The sequence below is a fragment of the Sminthopsis crassicaudata genome, chromosome 3, assembly GCF_048593235.1.
Source record: "Sminthopsis crassicaudata isolate SCR6 chromosome 3, ASM4859323v1, whole genome shotgun sequence".
Taxonomy (NCBI): domain Eukaryota; kingdom Metazoa; phylum Chordata; class Mammalia; order Dasyuromorphia; family Dasyuridae; genus Sminthopsis; species Sminthopsis crassicaudata.
This window is the reverse complement of record NC_133619.1, coordinates 259,551,411-259,571,026: the sequence shown is the minus strand read 5'-3', so window position 1 is coordinate 259,571,026 and position 19,616 is coordinate 259,551,411. Positions and strand designations below refer to the sequence as shown.

General features: G+C 37.1%; 2 protein-coding genes across 5 annotated transcripts in view; one reads left to right on the top strand and one right to left on the bottom strand.

The window, feature by feature from the left end:
• The window catches only part of GABPA (GA binding protein transcription factor subunit alpha), a 55,106-nt gene extending 51,286 nt beyond the window's left edge, over nucleotides 1-3,820 (bottom strand). The window contains exon 1 of one of the 2 annotated variants that reach the window (XM_074300578.1): nucleotides 3,716-3,820. The gene's annotated coding sequence lies outside the window, so the exon portion shown is untranslated. Of the gene's footprint in view, nucleotides 1-3,090; nucleotides 3,224-3,715 lie in introns of those variants that run through there. The other variant, XM_074300579.1, reaches the window with a different exon arrangement.
• On the top strand, nucleotides 3,234-9,335 carry ATP5PF (ATP synthase peripheral stalk subunit F6). 3 transcript variants are annotated; one of them, XM_074300581.1, is made up of 4 exons: nucleotides 3,234-3,763; nucleotides 5,318-5,488; nucleotides 6,503-6,627; nucleotides 9,212-9,335. In XM_074300581.1, the coding sequence occupies exons 2-4, from the start codon at nucleotides 5,325-5,327 to the stop codon at nucleotides 9,247-9,249; spliced, it is 327 nt and encodes a 108-aa protein (XP_074156682.1). In that variant the 5' UTR covers nucleotides 3,234-3,763; nucleotides 5,318-5,324; the 3' UTR covers nucleotides 9,250-9,335. The 3 variants fall into 3 exon arrangements, with proteins under 3 accessions (XP_074156682.1, XP_074156681.1, XP_074156683.1); XM_074300580.1 differs by lacking the exon at nucleotides 3,234-3,763 and adding an exon at nucleotides 3,796-3,927; XM_074300582.1 differs by lacking the exon at nucleotides 3,234-3,763 and adding an exon at nucleotides 3,945-3,964.
• Nucleotides 9,336-19,616: the final 10,281 nt, after the last annotated feature.

Here is a 19,616-nt window from a genome sequence, read left to right as displayed (position 1 = left end):
GGAACACCTAGAATGTAAATTTGTGTAATTACTGGATCATTTTGGCAAGGGCTTTAAATATCATATTTAGCTCAGAAGTAATTAAAAAAAAAAAAAGGACCATTAAACATTCTTAAGTAGTGTGATAACATGACCAAAACTGTGCCTTACAAAAAAGGTAGCACTATACAGCAGAAAAAATATTGGATATGGAGTTAGAAAACCTGATTTCAAATCTCCCTTTTTAGTACTTGTGTGACACTGTGCAACCATTTAATCTTTGTGGACCATTTTCCTTCTCTGTAAAATAACAGTGAAAGATGGATTAGAAAGGTAAAAATGACTCATAATAATCAAGGTAAGAAAAGATGAGCTCCTGAACTAGGTTGGTAGCTATTTAATTGAAAAGCCAGGTAGAGATATTAGAGAATTAATGAGAACTGTCAATTAACAAAATGGGGGGGGGGGGGAGTTAAGAAGGAAGAATTCAGGACACCTCTGAGATTGCTAATTAGATTGCGATCGACAAGATTGTGGAACCTTCAATTTGAAATGTTTATAGGATATTCAGATAATTGTTTTGCGACAGTTCAAAAAATCAGCCTGGACTCCAGCAAAGAAAGGATAGTTGAATGGGTAATTTGGGAGTTATCTAAAATGATATTTGAGCCCATGAGAGTTGATGAGACAGTATGCATACTAAAAAGATAGAAGAGGACCCATTCAAAACTTGACATAATTCAAGACTACAAATTCAGCTGCTTTCTCTTTTTATATATAAACTCCATTTTGAGGCAAGGGCCCACATTATCCATTCTTCATTTTCTGGGGCTCATGTAGCCCTTCCCCCTTGCAGCTCTAGTTTATATTGTCTTCCCTCTTTCAGGCAGGGGCTGTGGGGTTTTTAAATTTTATTTTTGTACCCTGTGCTTATTACAGGGCCTGGCACACTGTATATACCTATTGCTTGGTGATTTACTCATATGTAAGGGATAGGATGAAAAAATTCAGAGAGAGTATCCATAAGAAAGGGATATTCCAGTGTCAAATCCTGCAGAGACACAATGAAGAATCATGACTGAGAAAAAGTCACTGGTTTCCATTTTAGAGAATTCATTAGTGACCTCCTAGAGACCTATTTCAGTTGAGTGGTAAGAAATGGAAGAAAATGCAAGGGTTTAAGAAGCATAAGGTGAGATAGTAAAACAGCAATCAATTTAGCTATTTTTCTAGGAATCTGGCTATTAATGGGAGACGTAACAAGTGTGCAAGATTTTAAAACTAATTAAAACAGCCGTTTGCCTTGTGCTTTGCAGTTGCCCTTTTCACTAGAATACTTACTTTCTCTACCTTAATCTACTCAACTATGTGACTCTATCTGAAAGTTAAGATATCCCAATTGTTGGGTGAGTGAAAATTCACCTAACCAACTACAAACTATACAGAGAGGGCAACCAACTATGTACTATCACCTATCAGGAAAATAGGGCCCTACATCTTGCAATCTGTTCTGATTCCAAATGGAGCAGTGACTATCAGCACTTTTTCCTCTTTTTGCCCTGAGAATAATAATCAAATCAATATTACTATTGCTATTAGATATCCTTAGGACTCCTTAGAGGCAGAATGGACAGGACTTAGGGTCTGAAGTCCGCAAGACCTGTGTTCAAATCTAGCTTCAGACACTACCTGTGAAATCCTGGGCAGGTCACTTAACCTCTGCCTAATTCTGTTTTCTCAACTGTACATCAAGGAAAATAACCTCTCTCACAGGGTTGTAAGGAGGATCAAGTAAAAGAATATTTGTAAAGCACATAGCATGGGGTCTGGCCTGTAATGGGCACTACAGAAATGCTTATTCTCTTTCCTTCTCCTTACTTACAACCCCTGTTACTTTACTAACCCAAACTTTCATGGTCATATTAATATGTTCTGTTCTACCCACATCCTCTCAATCCTCTGCAGGCACAAAGTGACTCATTTTTACACTTGTCACTCCAATGCCTATAGTGCCTGGCATACAGTAGGTGGTTAAACAATTCTAAAATCATTTAATCACTACCCTTTTCTGCCATCCACTGATCTCTTCTAAATGATCTTGGTTCATTTAGTTAAGTCATAAATAACTACTTATCTCACAGATAGTAAGGCGTGCTTGACAAATAGCCAAAAAAATCTAACCTCTTCTGGCCTGTTTTATCATCTCAGCTGTAATAAGGTGAGTGAGTATCTGATGTCATTTACGGTATTTTTTAGTTCTAAGTCTTCAAATATGAAATTCAAATTGTCTTTTGTTTTACTACACAACGTTGGCGTGATAACTTTCTTGGTTTTTAATCTCTGATGAATCGTTAGATAAACAACAACTGCAAATTACAAATAAGTATTCACTGCTCTAGGGGAGTTTATAGTCTAAAAGTTGGATTATACTTGAAAGTGGCCTTCCAGACATTTCAATGGGATAATATAGGAAAAATTAAGTTTACAAAACTGCCTCCAATCCTTTTATGAAAAAAAGCAACTGAGGGCATCTTAGAGAAAGTTGTTTTGGTGACAGTACGAATCTGCAGAAGCATAGGAATAGTTTAAACGATTAATTGTCAGAGTACAAGAGAAGGGACAAAGGCAAGCGCCGATTCACACGCAGAGTCACAAACAGCAATGGAGGTCTGCAACTGCAAAGCTTGTAAAAGTGGTCCGGGGAATGACTAAGATGGAGTGGGGGTGGGGAGGAGACAAGTTTTTAAGAATTCAGAGTGACAAGAATTCTGTGGGGTGAAGTGTCCCTAGATCTGGCCTCCGGGACCCCAGGGGGGACGGTCCCTAGGAAGAAAGGGGGTCCAGCACGAATCCGCTCCACTCCCCCCTTTCTTCTCCCCCCCAGCCCCCGTGAGGCCGGCGCCTCCTCCCGGGCCCTCCCTAGGCAGCGGTCTGCTCCCTCGCCCTCAAATCAGCACAAACGGAAATAGGAGGCAGCGCGTCAGGATCCAGCGGAAACAAAACAGTGACGGTGGCCGGTTAGTGCGGGAGAGAAAGCCTCGAGACAGGGCCCGGACCCGGGCTGCGGTCTCTGCTGCCAGCCTTTGCCCCTCCCTGTCCTGGGCCACTCACCCGTTTTGGGAATCAGCCTCTTTCTCCTACACGGTTCTTGGAGCCAACTGACAACCGTGGCGTCTCCGGCTCTGCTGCCTTCGACTCCCCAAGCAAAGCCACGGCTCCGGGGAGGCTCGGACCTCGGGGCCTTTCTTCGGCACCCCAACAGAGATCAGGACACCCCCGCCCCCCCCCCTCCGGCTCGCCAAGCGGTTTCGGGCCCTAAACTACAACTCCCAGAACCATACCCCCACCCCCACCCTTGACACTCAGAGACGGAACCGCGGGAAACAAACCCTTCACCCCTGTCCTCCCCCTTCGGAAAAATGGAGGTTCACGGAACCACAAGACCTCCACCCATCCCAAAGCCTTCTACATGCATTTTCCTACGCTCTGCTTTAAACGTATTAACAACAACCTAGAAAGGCGACCGGGAGAAAAATAGCTCTCGAATGCGCATGCGCACAGATCAATGGTTTCCACGCGCGGGTTTGTAGGGGGGTAAGAAGGAAAAGGGTGGAAAGGGCAGGAAGGATAGGGGGAAGAAGGGACAAAAAAAGATGGCGGTAGCGAGGTGTTCGTCACAGGACCCGGAAGCACTTTCCGTTCCGTTTCCTCCCGAAAAACTCGCCGTAGATCTCACCTAGGCCGCCTAAAGTCACTGTAGGTTTCCAACGTTCCTCCCTCTCCGGTAAGCAGCGAGAGCCTGGGTCGGTAGCGGCGAACCATAATGCAATTCGGAGGGTGGGGAGGCCTAGTGGGGCGGAGCAAGGACCGGAAGTAGGTCCAGTGGCTTCAAGTGTTCGGGAATCTTGACCGGGTTGCAAGGTGACTGTGACTGAGCGGTTGGGCCAGGTAGGTCAGGCTCATTCCGAGCTCTCTGTGTCCAAGGGTAGGTAATTCCTCCTCCTTACCCGGGAAAACTCTACGACTGAGCGGTTACCTGCCCCGATTTTCTCCTTAGGCCTTCTGTCTTCTGGAGAAGGGCTCTTTGCCCTTGGTGCCGCATGCTGGGTGCGGGCGCCGCGGTTGCATTCCTTAACTTGTTAGGATTAAGAAAAACAAAACAAAAAAACCTTAAGAAACTGAGCCTGCTGGATCGGGGTGAGGAGACTTGAGGATATAATCGTTTAGGGTTCGGGAAGCCTGCCTGTGGCCTGTCGGGGGTGCAAGGTCACAACCAGGACATGCTGGTCAGGTTCCGGGGGTTAGCTGCAGCTTCCCGTTTGTTTTTGTGTAAAATGCATTAGAAGAAACGGATAGGGCAAAGTGCAAAGTTCTCTTAACCTTAGAAGAGGGATGGATTTCGATGGCCTTTCAAGATCTCTAAAACCGCGCAGCCTGTACTAAATAAAGAGCAGTGGCTAGAGATTTAAAAGCCCTTTAACTTTTACATGTGAACATAGAGGAAATAGATGCAGTAAGAAAGTGGACATATTTAGGTAAAAGTTGCAGAATGAAGTGGATATTGATGAATAAGGTAATAGAGGTAATATGCCTGTTACATTAGCGTCCTAGCTGGAAATAGAACCCAAATATCCTTGTATTTTTTTATATACAGATGTGCTAGCACTTATATTTTGACCTTATTTCTACCCTTCCCCCCACTTAACCCCTGATTTACTTCCCTTAAGACTAACCGCTGAAGAGTCCATTGAGTTTTAGGTCTTAATGATGTGCAAGTTTTAGTTCTTTATAATTGTTTGTTTTTCAGTTCCTAACTTCATGCAGTCTTTTTTTTTTTTTTAATAATTTTTTATTTATTTTATAATTATATCATTTTTTGACAGTACATATGATAGGTAATTTTTTTACAACATTATCCCTTGCACTCCCTTCTGTTCCGAATTTTCCCCTCCTTCCCTGCACCCCTTCCCCTAGATGGCAGGCATTCCCATACATGTTAAATGTGTTATAGTATATCATAGATACAATATATGTGTGCAGAACCGAATTTCTTGTTTCATGCAGCCTTTCATATGCATAGGAGGCTAAGAAACTCTAAGGAAGAGATTTCAAACATTAAAGAAGCTTAGAAATAAGAGAATAATGGTGATTATTGTTCCTGTATTCAGATTTGCCTGTGCCTACAGAAAATTCTTAATACAGTGGATACATGGTATTAGTTTGTGATTTAGCCCTTTTGGGTGATGGTAAAATTAGAATTCACTGTGTTTTTACAGCTATGTACAGAATTTGCTTTTCTTTTCATTAAAATAATTTGATTCTCTTCATTTAACTTTAGGATCACTATGGCTCTTAAAAGTCTCCTCAAGTTTTCAACTCTTGTAAGGTCTGCAACTTTGATTTATTTTCGGAGGAACATTGGTATTACAGCTGTTGCATTTAACAAAGAACTTGATCCTGTTCAAAAACTCTTTGTAGACAAGATTAGAGAATATAAATCCAAGAGACAGTAAGTAGAAATAAAATCGTTTATTTCTGGCGATTGCAATAAAAAACCTTTTTAATTGTCAAATGTATTAAAACTATCCAAGAATCTCACTGTAAAACTGTTAAGCTTTTGAGATAATATTTTATACAAATAACAACTGTAAATAAGGGTGAAACATTTAAAAGCAAATAATCTGTAATAAATGCAGATTTATATGTGCAAGATACAAACAAAGTAGATGCCAGGCAGTCTGAAAGGGGAAGATCCCTGCTTTTGGGAGAGCTAGGAAAAACTTTACAAACTTTTTCTCCCTGATTTATCTTTTCATCCTCTCTGTATCTGAGTACCCTATCTACTCTGAAAGAAAAATGATTTTATGTTAAAAGTCATCTTCATATTTTTTTTACTCTTAATCTGGAAGTATCTCTCTTTATGAAGCTTTAATTTCTTTCTTTCATGGGTGACTTGTATTTATTTATATTTTTTCTTTTAATACTTATTCTTTGTGGACTTACAAATGGTGCTGTATTCTAGGTATTGTGCTAGGCAGTAGAACTCACAGCCAAATCTTCTGGCTTTCATTACTTTGCTACTTTCATCATATCACACTAGCTTTCCTGTATTGTGCTTCTTACTTAATGGCCATACTTTGCTCTTGACTTGATATTATAGTAGCTGTTTACAGTTAAATCAATTTGAAATAGTTAATACTTATTGAGTAAGAAACTGGTATAATGACTATAGGGCTGGTCTTTTAGTCAGAAAAACCTGAGTTTAAGTCCTCCATTTTGGCACCTACTAACTGTGAGACCATGGGCAGATTTTACAGTTCAGTGCTCCAGGTCTAAAATTGAGTTCCTTATACTGATAAAATCATAGCCCAGGTTCCCCCCCCAAAAAAATATACTTTCAGATCTCCAGTTTAACTGGAGAGTATCTCCAGTGACCTCTTGTTACTTGATGAAATGAAAATTATTTAATGTAAATGATAGAATGAATTTTATTTATTTTTATTTATTTATTTTTGCACATTAGGGCAGCTGGAGGACCTGTTGATATAGGTCCTGAATATCAACAAGATCTGGACAGGGAACTCTTTAAGCTTAAACAGATGTATGGTAAAGCAGACATGAATACATTCCCAACATTCAAATTTGAAGGTAAGCTTTAATTTTCAAATTAAATTCTAGGTTAGTGATTTATAGATATAAACTTATTTTGGAAGAGCATTTCATTCCAGTGGCCCTTGGAGCAAACTAGTTAGTACAGTGAAATTTTGAGATTTCAAAATTGACAAATTTGTGGTGCATTTTTTAGAGGTCAAGTTGTTTAATTAAACAGATTTGTACTCTAGAAGTATGTTGTATTCTATGTGTACTATGGCATTTTGAGTATTATAAATTGGTGGGGAAAGTCTTATTTTTGTGGGGTATTTGACTATTGACCATTCCTTCCTCCTCCTGGATACTCTTTGCCTCCTACTCCTCTCATCTATTTTTGTGATACTACTTTCTTCTGGTTCTCTTTCTGTCTTTACACCTTTAGTCTCCTTTGCTTTTCATCATTTTTCTAAATGGATGTTAGTGCATTTTAAATAATATTACAAATGTCATAAAATACAGTAATAAGTTATTATGTCATAATAATTATATCATTTGACTCACCTGAACCTTCTAGTCTGGGGTTAATTATCATATTAGTGTTGCAGATTTATATATCCATCCCCAGTTAGTATCCTCACCTTTAACCTATCATTAACTAACTTCCTTAGTCATTTCACACTGAACACCCCAGAGATATCTCAAGCTCCCTATGTCTGAGACAGAACCCATTTTTCCACCAAATTGTCTTTCATACTTTCTTTTTTCTTTCCAGTTCTCCCCATTCATATTTCTTAAGCATAGCTTGGACTGTCTGTCATTCCCGTCCTTGTAAAACACTAGCATTTCCTTGTTGCCTCAAGGTTCAAATATAAAGTCTTCCATACTATTTTTGGCCTTATATCCAATCTCTTTATATATTGCTCCCTCACCCACACTCTTCAACAAATCCAAACAGTCCTTTCTTCAGATCTCATTATGATGACTTTATACTGGCTCCTCATCTCTGCATTCCCTTTTCACTTCTATCTCATAGCATCTTTTCCTTCAAAATGCTGCTCAAACATTACATTCTTCACGTATTCTTTTGTAATTCTTTAAGTTGCTAAAGGCTTCCCTTTTAATTACCTTGCATTTATTTTCTATTTGTACTTATTCTGTATACACATGAATGTATTTGTTTTTCCAGCTGGATTGCAAATTTAAGAGGGATTGTTTCACATTGCCTTACATGTAGAAGGTGCTTAATAGATGCTTATTGATTGGTTATCTGGATAGTTAAAAGACATAATTAAACTTAGGTGAAAGGATTTTCTTCCTGTTAATGTGAAAAAAGCATTCTTTTCTTTAAAAGAAATCTTTGCTGGATATAAAAAGTGTGAAAAGGCCAGTGTTATTTTTTTTTCGGGGTCAAAAGTTTTTTTGTTGCTTAAAAAACATCTTAATTTGAGTTTAGTTGTTTTCTCTTGGTTGGCTTGCAGGTGCCAGGTGTTTTAAATGTTTACTTAACAGTTTAGATAACTTTAATTACAATGCTTTAAAGCAGAGGTCCTCAAAATAGGCCCTCGGGCCACATGCAGTCGGCTGAGGACGTTTATGCACCCACCTAGTTATGGCAAAATCAGTCAGACCAGAAGTGACTTTCCACCTAAACTCTAGTTAGCAACGCACACTGGCACTGGGCTGAGGTTCATAATTTTTGTTTTTACTATAGTCTGGCCCTCCAACAGTATGAGGAACAGTGAACTGGCCCCTTATTTAAAAAGTTTTGAGAACCAGTGCTTTAAAGTTTATTTACATTTCATTTATGTACATTATCTCTTTTGATCCTCATAATAGCCTTCTGAGTTGACAAGTAGTGTTATCCCCATTTTACAAAGGAGAAAAAGATTTAATGATTTATTCAAAGTTGCTCAGTAAGTAGTAGAGCCATGTTTTTTTTATTTTAAGCCCTATGTTTTTTCTGCTTGGTAGCTTTGATAATATAGAATGAGTGTTGTTTTTTCTAAGTTTCTGAGCTTTTTCTCATAATAAAATGGAGAATTGATTCAGTTCTATACATTTCAGTTCTAATATTTGGTGTTATATGCTTCTCTGAATGATTAATTATGGTGATAAGAAAAGAGAAAATGAGAAAGCTCACCTGCGAAACTCAGGCATCTATATTACATGTGTTCAATAATATTATTGACAATCAAGTCAGATCCTGAGAACAGATAGAAGTTAGGTCTAAGGTCGAGGGTTCTAAGATTAATATGGCCATAATTTCTTAAACATCTTTTGGTATCTTTCCTATCAGAAATGTTGTTTAAAACAAACAAAAAGCCCTTTAACATTGTAATAGATTCCTGCATAGATTTCTTAATGTAATTTGACCTGGTCAGTTGCTTATCTTGGTTGAAAATATACAGTTATCATCCCCTGCAGAAAGAGGCCAAAGTAGTTTCATTAGTTGGGGGTTTGGTTTTTGTCCCTGCTTGCTGCTGAATTAATTTAAAAGAGTTGGTGTATGTTTACCTTCCAGATAGTATATGCACAGAGTGAGATTTGCAAAGAAATTGTACCCATTTCTTTCCCTGCCCTCCTTTTTACTTTTTTATATATGTGATGATTTTAACTTTGATTTTTTTTTTCTTATTTACAGACCCCAAATTTGAAGAGGCACCTAAACCTCAGTCTTGAGTAACTATGGAGTATATCTTGCTGTCTTGATTATTTGTCATGAATAATCAATAGTTATAATAAATTTTCATTTCACTTTCACCAAATATTTTTTTAATTGTGTGTCTATATCTGCATAGATTCCGCAAAGGTTTGGGGTTTGTTTGTTGGCTGGTTTGATTTTTTGTTGTTGTTGTTGTTTTCTTTTTTCCAGTTCTGATATGCTCCTGACATTTCCCCAGCTTAGTATCTGCAGTAACATCCACTAGCCTCTGTCTTCTGTTATATCTCAAATTAACAGAAACTCAACATCTCTTCTCCAGAGTCTAAATAATAATCAAATTACATAAGATGTAAAACTAGTGGACCGAATGTGGGATGTGACATGGGAAGGGAAAGGCTTTAGAATACTAATAGGAAGTTTTTAGCCTGTGGTCTGTGAACATTTAAATATATAATACTTTGATAATTGTATTTCAACATAATTGATTTAATTTTAGGTATTTGTATTTTATGCATTTAAAAACATTCTGAGAAGGGGTTCATAGACTTCATCAGATTATCAAATGGGTTGATGGCACAAAAAAAGGGTAGAAACCCTCTGATATAAAAGATAGCTTTGCACATGTGAACCTACTACCAGGACAACATAATAGGAGAGTCAAAATATTAATGAAAATAAAAAGTTCACTTAATCAAAATAGAAAATATGATGTAGAATGATTATCTCTATCTTAATTAAACCTATGGTAGTGAAACCACAGTATATAATTTGCTATTTTATACTCACATACACATAAAACTTTTGTTCTATTTTTCCCTAGTTGATTATTACCATGATTTTCTGTTGAATTTTGAGCTAACGTATTATTTACAGACTTTTGAACTGCTTACTGAAAAATATGGAAAGGGTGGTATAATGTTCTTCTCTAAAATATAATGTTCTCTGGGAGCAGGTTTCTTGGGGAGCTTCTGGAGGCAGCCTTAGTTTCAGTTCAGTTCAATAATCACCTCAGATTCAGCCAGGAGTTAAAATCCAAATCTTTTATTGTTTCCTTTTAATTCTTGTCTCTTTTCCTGGGGCCCCGTTAGCTTTAATGGAGGCCTCTCTCTCTCCTTGGTTCCAAGAATTCCCTCCAAACATCTTCGAATCCAAAGGTTTGTCCTTCAGCTTCCAACTAGCACAAAGGTGGATGTTGGAATGAATCTGACTCCACCTCCAAGAGAGTGGGCTTGTGGGCTTCTCCTTATATATGCTCTCTTGAAGGTGTGAACTCTAATAAATACTAAGTACATAATCATTGTCTCTATTAATTCCAGTGACTTAGCACCTTGTTTCAAGTTCTGGCCCATAACAGGGTGGGGTCTCTTGATTTCAGCACCCTATTTCTAACCCTTTCTGCCTTAAAGTATCTAATTTTATGGTAATAGTTCCTACAGTAGTCTCCAGAAAAACCTCAAGATTTTCTTTCCTGATAGAGATGTCAGCATTGTATGACATTATTGATCCTGGACTCTACCTGCAGTAGTCTGTAAAATTCTGGCTTTTCTCAGTTGTCAAAGTTTATATGCCTTCCTATCAATTAATCTGATGTCAAGAATGGGTGCTACTTTTGTGGTCCTGGAAATCAACAATTACTGACTTTATTTGCTATAGGGGATAAGGAAGAGCTAGGGTTATAGCTGAAAGTCTTTAGATTGTTTAACGAAGCAACTAAAGATGAATTAGTGCCCCATACTATATTGTGTGTCCCTCAAGTTTTCCCATATTCTTTACCCAAAGAAAAAAGGACCAATTCTCCAGGGGATAAAAGTAAGTTTCATTTCCAGTAAATATGTTAAGGAGAAATTTCAGTGACAACAGAAATCTTGGCCATCTTAAAAAAAAAAAAAAATCTTGTTTCCTTGATAGTTCATGTCAGTCTCAAGAGTAGTTGCATCAAAAAATATGTCTTCACTATTTAAATTATTTGGGAGAATGGAATATGTTCAGGATGGACAGAAATAAAAAGTCACTTTTAGGATAGGCACTCAAGAAGTAAAAGTATCTAGCAGCCCTTAATAAGAGGCTATCAATTATCTTTGGAAAACTGGAACATGGGCTACAGAAAAGCTATTTTGTAAAAAGGGAAAGATTGGATTATAAACTACTAGTGGGCTTTAAAAAAAAATTCTATAATATTAAGGGAGCCTTGGTAATCATCTAGAAAAGCATTTATTTGAAAGAACCACCATGGCTTCAAGAACAGAACATGCTACACTAATTTTCTTTTTTGACAATGTTATGAATCTTGTATGTCAGTGAAATGCTGAAGGTAAGGTTTATATAGCAAAGCATTTGATGACATATCGTGCTATTATTGTGAAAAAGATGAAAAGATGAAAGCTAAGACTACATTCTAATTAGATGTATGAAAGGCTGAGCACATTAAAATCAATTGATGAGAATAAAGAAACAAGGATAATGCAGATATGTGCCTTTCTTGAAATCTCTCCTACAGAGTGTATGGGGTTGTTTGGCTGGTGAGGTCAATTAGTAAACTTAGATAATTAATGAGAATAAAGAAGTGGAGAGGTAAAGAAAGCAACTCAGAAATAGAAGACCTATTATAGAGATTGAGCCCACAGATTTTGTTAGTGGATGTTTTGTGCTTTGTGTTGTTGTGTGTTGACATAGGCTCAGAAGATTTGCCTCCTAGTTCTTTTTTAATTTATTTTGAACTTAAAACACCAAAAAGGAGGTAGGACCAAAGTTGCACATGTTCATCAAAAATTATTTAGCTTTTCCTATAAGACAATAAAGCTACCTATCTCTGGACTTAATTGGCCTATCTCTTTAGACTAAGCTTCCTGGTTAAGGGCATTTAAAAAAGTCCAGTTCATATGGAGATGATCCTTTGAGTTGATGATTACTTGAATTACTCTGCTGTGGTTTCCATATTAAAAACGTGATGAATAGTCCATTCTAATGGCCACTGTTTCCTTGTTGCATATCTTTATTATTAGGGCAAAGTAAATTTGTTAAGTGATCAGTAAATTACTCATTTGTGCCCAACCTTGAACCTGAACTAAGGAAAAGCTAGTTTTAGGCCTGCCTATAATAGTATTTACATACTTTTTCTTTGGGGGGGGGGGGCTGGGGTTAAGTGACTTACCCAGGGTCACACAGCTAGGAAGTGCCAAGTATCTGAGACCAGATTTGAACTCAGGTCCTCCTGAATTCAAGGTTGGTGCTCTATCCACTGCGCCACCTAGCTGCCCCTGGATTTCCATTTCAAATAACCACTTGAGTGGTGTTTTGTTATGAACTAATCTTTTTTGTTCATTAAAAAGAAAAATTTTGATGGCCTTTTTTTTCCCTTTATGCATTGCTATTGTATTATTTTATTGCTATCTTCCCACAACTTTCCCTAGGAAAAAAATTGAGAGGAAGTGAGGGGAAAAACTCGTTACAAATTATTAGTTTAGCCAAGAAATCCATATAGGATATACTTATATCATCACCTCCTTGTAATATACTTCATCATAGCACTCTGGAGGTAGAATTGCATTTTTCAAGTTCTTCAGTATTTCAAAGTTTTTCTTTTTCTTTCTTTTTTTTTATTATTAAAGCCTTTGATTTTCAAAACATGCATGGATAATTTCTCAACATTGACCCTTGCAAAACCTTGTGTTCCAAATTTTCCCCTCCTTTCCCCACCCCCTCTCCTAGATGGCAAGTAATCCAATATATTTTATACATGTTAAAATATATGTTAAATCCAATATATATATATAAACATTTATACAATTATCTTGCTGCACAAGAAAAATCAGATCAAAAAGAAAAAAATGAGTAAGAAAATAAATGCAAGTGAAAAACAACAAAAAGTGAAAATGCTACATTGTGAAAATTTCTGCCGTGGCAATCCAACAGAGTAAGAGATTTCAAGGTTAAAGCATAACTAGCAATCATAGTCCAGTTAGGATTCAAGCAAGGAGTAAAAATGAAAGGACTGCTTAAAGGACTTCCAATTCAATCTGAACTAGTGAGATAGTGGATGGGCAGAAGTGACTAAGGCAAAGTAAATAGGAACTAGTTGTTCCCACTCTTTCAGGTACTTTGAGAAAAATCCATCAGTTTCCCTAATTCCCCATTCAAAAAAATAAATTATTAAATAATCATCTCACATATAAATCCCAAGAGTGAATCAAAATTCCTATACATAACAGACTAATACAGAAAGATTTCCTAAAAATCCCTCAAATGTAACAGCAATAGTTACACAGTTTTAACATTTTCATCCCAAATCTTAAATACACAGTAATATAATGTAGTTCCATCCCTGATTTTAAACACATAGTAATAGATGACCCAGTCAGGATTTAACTCATTCATCAACCATTCCCAAATTCCCCCATATCTGTCCAAAGTACATTAACAGTAAGGATGATGGTCCCTATCCAAGTTGCTTCAGGCTGAGAATGGGTGGAGAACTGGCTCTTAGTTCAAGCAGGGGGATGGGTATGGGGTGCTGAGAACAATCAAAGCTTCCAATCAGTTGATCCCAGTCTCAGAAGCAGTTCAATATAACAGTAATTTGACAAAAATCTAGAACAAAAAACAAATAAAGGTTAGAACAGTCTGCTACAAAATGTGAAAAGGCCAGTATGAATTGACCAGTAGTTTAATAGGTTTGCTTCACAGGACAAGCAAACAGCCTTCACTATAAAACCAAGAAATTTTACCTCCAATAACAAATCCAAACCTTCCAACCAAAGCTTCAGATAAATCCCAAACAGGTATTTACCATGACCTTATATTGATAACAGTAAGTAATGTGTCCCAGTAAGTTCACAACTTATCTTTCATATCTAAGGAGATAGTTTTACAAGTTGAACATTATACAAATCATTTTTCTTTTAAAATACCCAATACCTAGAAAAATTCCAAATTTCACATCATCCATAACAGAAACATTTTCAAAAGGACAAAGAAAAAAAACAATGTTATTTTTAGAGGCTCTTTAAATGACCTCAGGATGATCCAATACAATCAATTAAACTTATACAGAATATCCAAATACCACAGAAGAGAATCTGAAATATTCTTAAAAATATCAATTAAACTTTTAGAAGTATCCTTAGCAAATTTTGGATCACATTTATAACTATATTCCTTAATCAAGGAAACCGTTATGTATCTAACGAAACAAATATTCAGTCAATTAACTTAAAAGTAGGCCTGTCTTTTTAAAATCAGTTTGCTCTTTTCAAAGAGAGTCAAAAGGCTGCAACTTGATAAAAAATGGGGAAGGGGATTTAGATAATACCTTGACAAGGTTCTTTCTAAGACCATCCTTCTATCCTTCTGTCCTGTCCTTCTCCCCCACTCCATGTAGCATTTCTCCCAACTCCCAACCCCTACTCAACATTTCTCCATCCTTCCATTAAAAACTTTCCTCTTTCCCTCTTGCTACATAATTTAAACAATTTCCAACAATCTTTCTAACTAGATGCTCCACTGCTAAAGTAGCAGAAGCAGTGGGGGGCGAGTTTAATCTTCACAGGTGAAGACAAAAGATCCCATTTCTCCCTACCTCACCCAACTTCTTTTCCAAGTGCAAAGTCTCCTTCTTAAATCACCATCAATCTCCTTTCCTTTCCCTTCAAAACTTTTAAGATTCACAATACAGTGAATAGCTAAATGACTCCATAAAAACAACATGTCCAGCAGAGCGTGATTTAAAAGCATAATTTATAATGCTTGCAAATTACCCAATGTGTTTCAGAGGGTAACATACTTTACCTAATTAGAGGCACATGACCCATTTCAGGCAAGTTAACAGAACTTAGCTTTAACAAGCCATTATTAAACTCAATCAAATCCAATACAGCTTTAAAAGGTTTTTTTGTTTTTTTCCTTCTATTATAAGGGTTTCAAGATTTAAACAAATTCTTAAGATCTTATACTCAAGATAACCAAATTCAGCCTGCACAGGCAACAGAAAAATTATTTCCCACCATTTAAAAACTGCCCATAAAGATATGGGTTTTTTTCCTTGATTAAGTTTAAACCAGCAATTAGCATAAACTCCTTTGTCCTCCAAAGGCATTATCTGCCGAGCCCAACCCAAACTAAGCTTTTGTATTCCTTTTATTTACAATTCAGGGCAACAGGTTAAGGAGTTAGAAATGAAGCAACTGAAATGACTAGATTTCTTAATCACTGTTCTTAAAATGTTAACAGAGCTCTTTAACCAACAAAACAGACAGACAAGTCGCATAGAAAACAGAACCCTGATCATATTGACTGCACAATTACAACATTAAACAAAACACTGAATACCTATAACCAGATAGTGGCCCCCCCAAAAGAGAAAAGCCCTCAAAATAAAAATCTTAGAAGACACCCAAAACAGAGGGTATCATTCAGTGTCCTAGAATGATACCCTTCTCAGAATTTTATGCCCATTGGCATTCTATTATTCTGAGAATCCATGCTAGCACAGACAGAACAGGTAAACAGATCAGATTATGTCCTAAAACATCCAGACTTACTCTCCCATGACTGAAATGGAGTGTCCACCATCCTGCTTCAGGCCCAGTTGTGGCTGGAAAATGCTCTCTTTCCAGGAGGCAATAGAGAAATCCAGAGGGCCAGCCTGTCCAGGCAAGGAACCCAGATTCTCAACACCCTAAGGGCCAAGGCAGAGACCCGAAGGTCTCTAATTGCTTATTCTGCTCTCATATCTCGCTGGGGAGATCTCCAAATGTAATGTCGGAGAAACTCAGGCAAGATGGAGATGAGAGCGTTTCTAATACTTTATTTGAGAGGGAGAGATTTACTGGGACCACATGGATCCATGGTTTGGTCCCAGGGCTGAATGTCGTCTCCAAGAATCCAGCATCCAGCAGGGAATGTGAGGTTCTCATGAAATATATATACACACACATACATGTTTCCAAGCTACTGGAGTAGACCAAGGCAGGGGAGGAGTCAGAGCACTGAGAATGGGAAGGGACTATCAATCCAGTTCTGACAGGGTAGGGGGGAGGCACCAGACATTCTGATAAGTAGGGAAGGTCTGGGGTCATGATGTCTAAGATAGAAGGTCTTCTTATCTAGATTAGACACTTACCGTTTATAATCTTAATGTAGCCAGCCCTAAATTATATTAATTCTAATGATCAGGAGGGAAGGGTGGTGATTGAGGCAGAACAACTTAAGGGAAACTGAGGCAGGACAATTTAAGGGAAACTGAGGCAGGACAATTAGAAGGGAGTTGTGGTACAACACTCCTTCCTCTCCCCTCCCCTAGATGGCAAGCAATTCAATATATGTTAAACATGTTAAAATATATGTTAAATCCAATATGTGTAAATCTATTTATACAATTCTCTTGCTACACAAGAAAAATCAGATCAAAAAGGAAAGAAAATGAGGAAGAAAACAAAATGCAAGTGAACAGCAACAAAAAGAGCAAAAATGTTATGTTGTGATCCACATTCAGTTCTCACAGTCCTCTCTCTGGATATAGATGGTTTTCTTCATCACAAGATCATTGGACCTGGCTTCAATCATCTCATTGGTGATGAAAGCCATGTCCATCAGAATTGATCATCATATGCTCTTGTTGCCGTGTACAATGATCTGGTTCTGCTCACTTCACTTAGGATCTGTTCATGTAACTCTTTTCAGACCTCTGAAATCATCCTGCTGGTCATTTTTTACATATTATTCATATGCCATAACTTATTCAGCCATTCTCCAATTGATGGACATCCATTCAGTTTCCAGTTTATTGCCCTACAAAGAGGGCTGCCACAAACATTTTTGTACATGTGAGTCCCTTTCCCTCCTTTTAGATTTCTTTGGAATATAAGCCCAGTAGAAACACTGCTGCGTCACAGGGTGTATACAGTTTGATAAGTTGTTTCTCTTTAAAACATTGATATCACTATCAATTTTTCTGCTTCTGTTTAATGTATTATTATTTTTATATAATGCGCTAATTACTTTTACTTACTACACTGCTTCGATTCTAGTTCTTATAATTCCTTTCCCTAAGAGGATCAGGAGGTGTTGCTTGTGACTATTCCCTCTCTGAGCAGCTAGATAGTATAGTGGATGCAGTGCTGAGCCTGGAATCCTGAAAGACTTGAGTTCAAATGTAGGCATTTAGTAACTTTTCATTCTATTTGCCTCAATTTTTTCATCTGTAAGAATGACTTGGAGAAGGAAATGGCAAACCACTCCAGCATCTTTACCATGAAAACCTCCAAAATGAGGTCACAAGAGAGTTGGACAAGATTGACTGAATAGTTAGTCCCTCCCTGTTGTTTTCTCTTCCAGCTCTCCTCTCCATTTGGGTCCTTGGTGATTTTGAAGTATTTCTATAACAAATTATATATATATATATATATATATATATATATATATACACACACACACATATATGGTGTCATATGTGGTATTCAACCTTCCCTTTTCTAATTTAGATAAGAGTGGGGTTTTAATACTCATTCCTATCTTATTTTTTTTTCCAATTATGGTTTTTAGGAAGTACACTGATTCTTTTTTATATACATATACAAAAAGAATTGGACTTTGAAACAATTATCCTGTGCAGGAAATCAAAAATGCAGGTGGACAAAAACAGAGGGATTGGGGGAATTCTATGGGGTGGTTCATAGTCTCAGAGTTCTTTCATGGATGTGGCTGGTTCAGTTCATTACTGCTCTATTGGATTTTGTTCATCTCATTGTTCTAGAGGGCCACATCCATCAGAATTGATCCTCATATAGTATTGGTTTTGAAGTGTATAATGATCTCCTGGTTCTGCTCATGTAAGTCTCTCCAAGCTTCTCTGTATTCATCCTGCTGGTCATTTCTTATAGAACAATAATATTCCATAACATTCATATACTATAATTTATTTAGCCATTCTCCAATTTATGGGCATCCATTCAATTTCCAGTTTCTTGCCACTACAAAGAGGGCTTCCACAAACATTTTTGCACATGTGGGTCCCTTTCCCTCCTTTAAGATCTCTGGGATATAAGCCCAGTAGAAACACTGCTGGGTCAAAGGGAATGCACAGTTTGATAACCTTTTGAGCATAGTTCCAAATTGTTCTCCAGAATAGTTGGATCCATTCACAGTTCCACAAACAATATATCGGTGTCCCGGTTTTCCCATATACCCTCCAACATTTATCATTATCTTTTCCTGTCATCTTAGCCAATCTGAGAGATATGTAACGGTATCTAAGAATTGCCTTAATTTGCATTTCTCTGATCAATAGTTATTTGGAGCATCTTTTCACATGACTAGAAATAGTTTCAATTTCTTCATCTGAAAATTGTCTGTTCACATACTTTGACCATTTATCAATTGAAGAATGGCTTGAATTCTTATAAATTTGAGTCAATTCTCTATAGAAATGAGACCTTTATCAGAACTTTTGAATGTAAAAATGTTTTCCCAGTTTATTGCTTCCCTTCTAATCTTATTTGCATTAGTTTTGTTTGTACAAAAACTTTTAAACTTGATATAATCAAAATTATGTTTTTTGTGATCAATAATGATCTCCAGTTCTTCTTTGGTCACAAATTCCTTCCTTCTCCATCTGATCTGAGAGGTCAACTATCCTATATTCTTCTAATTTGTTTATAATCTCATTCTTTATGTCTAGATCATGAACCTATTGCGACCTTATCTTGATATATGGTATTATGTATGGGTTAGTACCTAGTTTCTGCCATACTAGTTTCCAATTTTCCCACTATTTGTCAAATAGTGAATTTTTATCCCAAAAGCTGGGGTCTTTGGGTTTGTCAAACACTAGATTACTATAATCATTGACTATTTTGTCCTGTGAACCTAACCTATTCCACTGATCAACTATTTCTTAGCCAGAATATTATTGCTCTAAAAGAAATGATCAGCTGTCTGACTTCAGAGAGGCCTGGAGAGACTTACATGAACTGATGCTAGGGAAATGAGCAGAATCAGAAGAACATTGTGCACAGGAGCCACAAGATTATACAATGATCAATTCTGACTTACATGGTTGTTTTCAACAATAAGGTGATTCAGGTTAATTACAATAGACGCGATGGACAAAATCTGCATCTACAAAGAGGATTATGAAAATGAAATGTAGATCATGACTTCTGCTTTTTTGCTTGCTTTTTTTTCTTTCTCATTTTTTCTCCTTTTTGATATGGTTTTTCTTATGTGGCATGATAAATATGGAAACATGTATAGAATTATTGCACATGTTTGACATTGAATGCTGTCTATGGGAGGTGGTGTGGGAAAGGAAGGGAAAAAATTTGGAAGAGAATTTTGCAAGGGTGAATGTTGAAAATTATCTTTGTATGTATTTTGAAAATAAAAAGCT

Coding starts and splice junctions, on each gene's coding strand:
- ATP5PF (XM_074300581.1), top strand. CDS start 5,325: ATGGCTCTTAAAAGTCTCCTCAAGTTTTCAACTCTTGTAAGGTCTGCA. Junction 5,489..6,502: donor GAATATAAATCCAAGAGACA/GTAAGTAGAAAT, acceptor TTTGCACATTAG/GGCAGCTGGAGGACCTGTTG. Junction 6,628..9,211: donor CCCAACATTCAAATTTGAAG/GTAAGCTTTAAT, acceptor TCTTATTTACAG/ACCCCAAATTTGAAGAGGCA.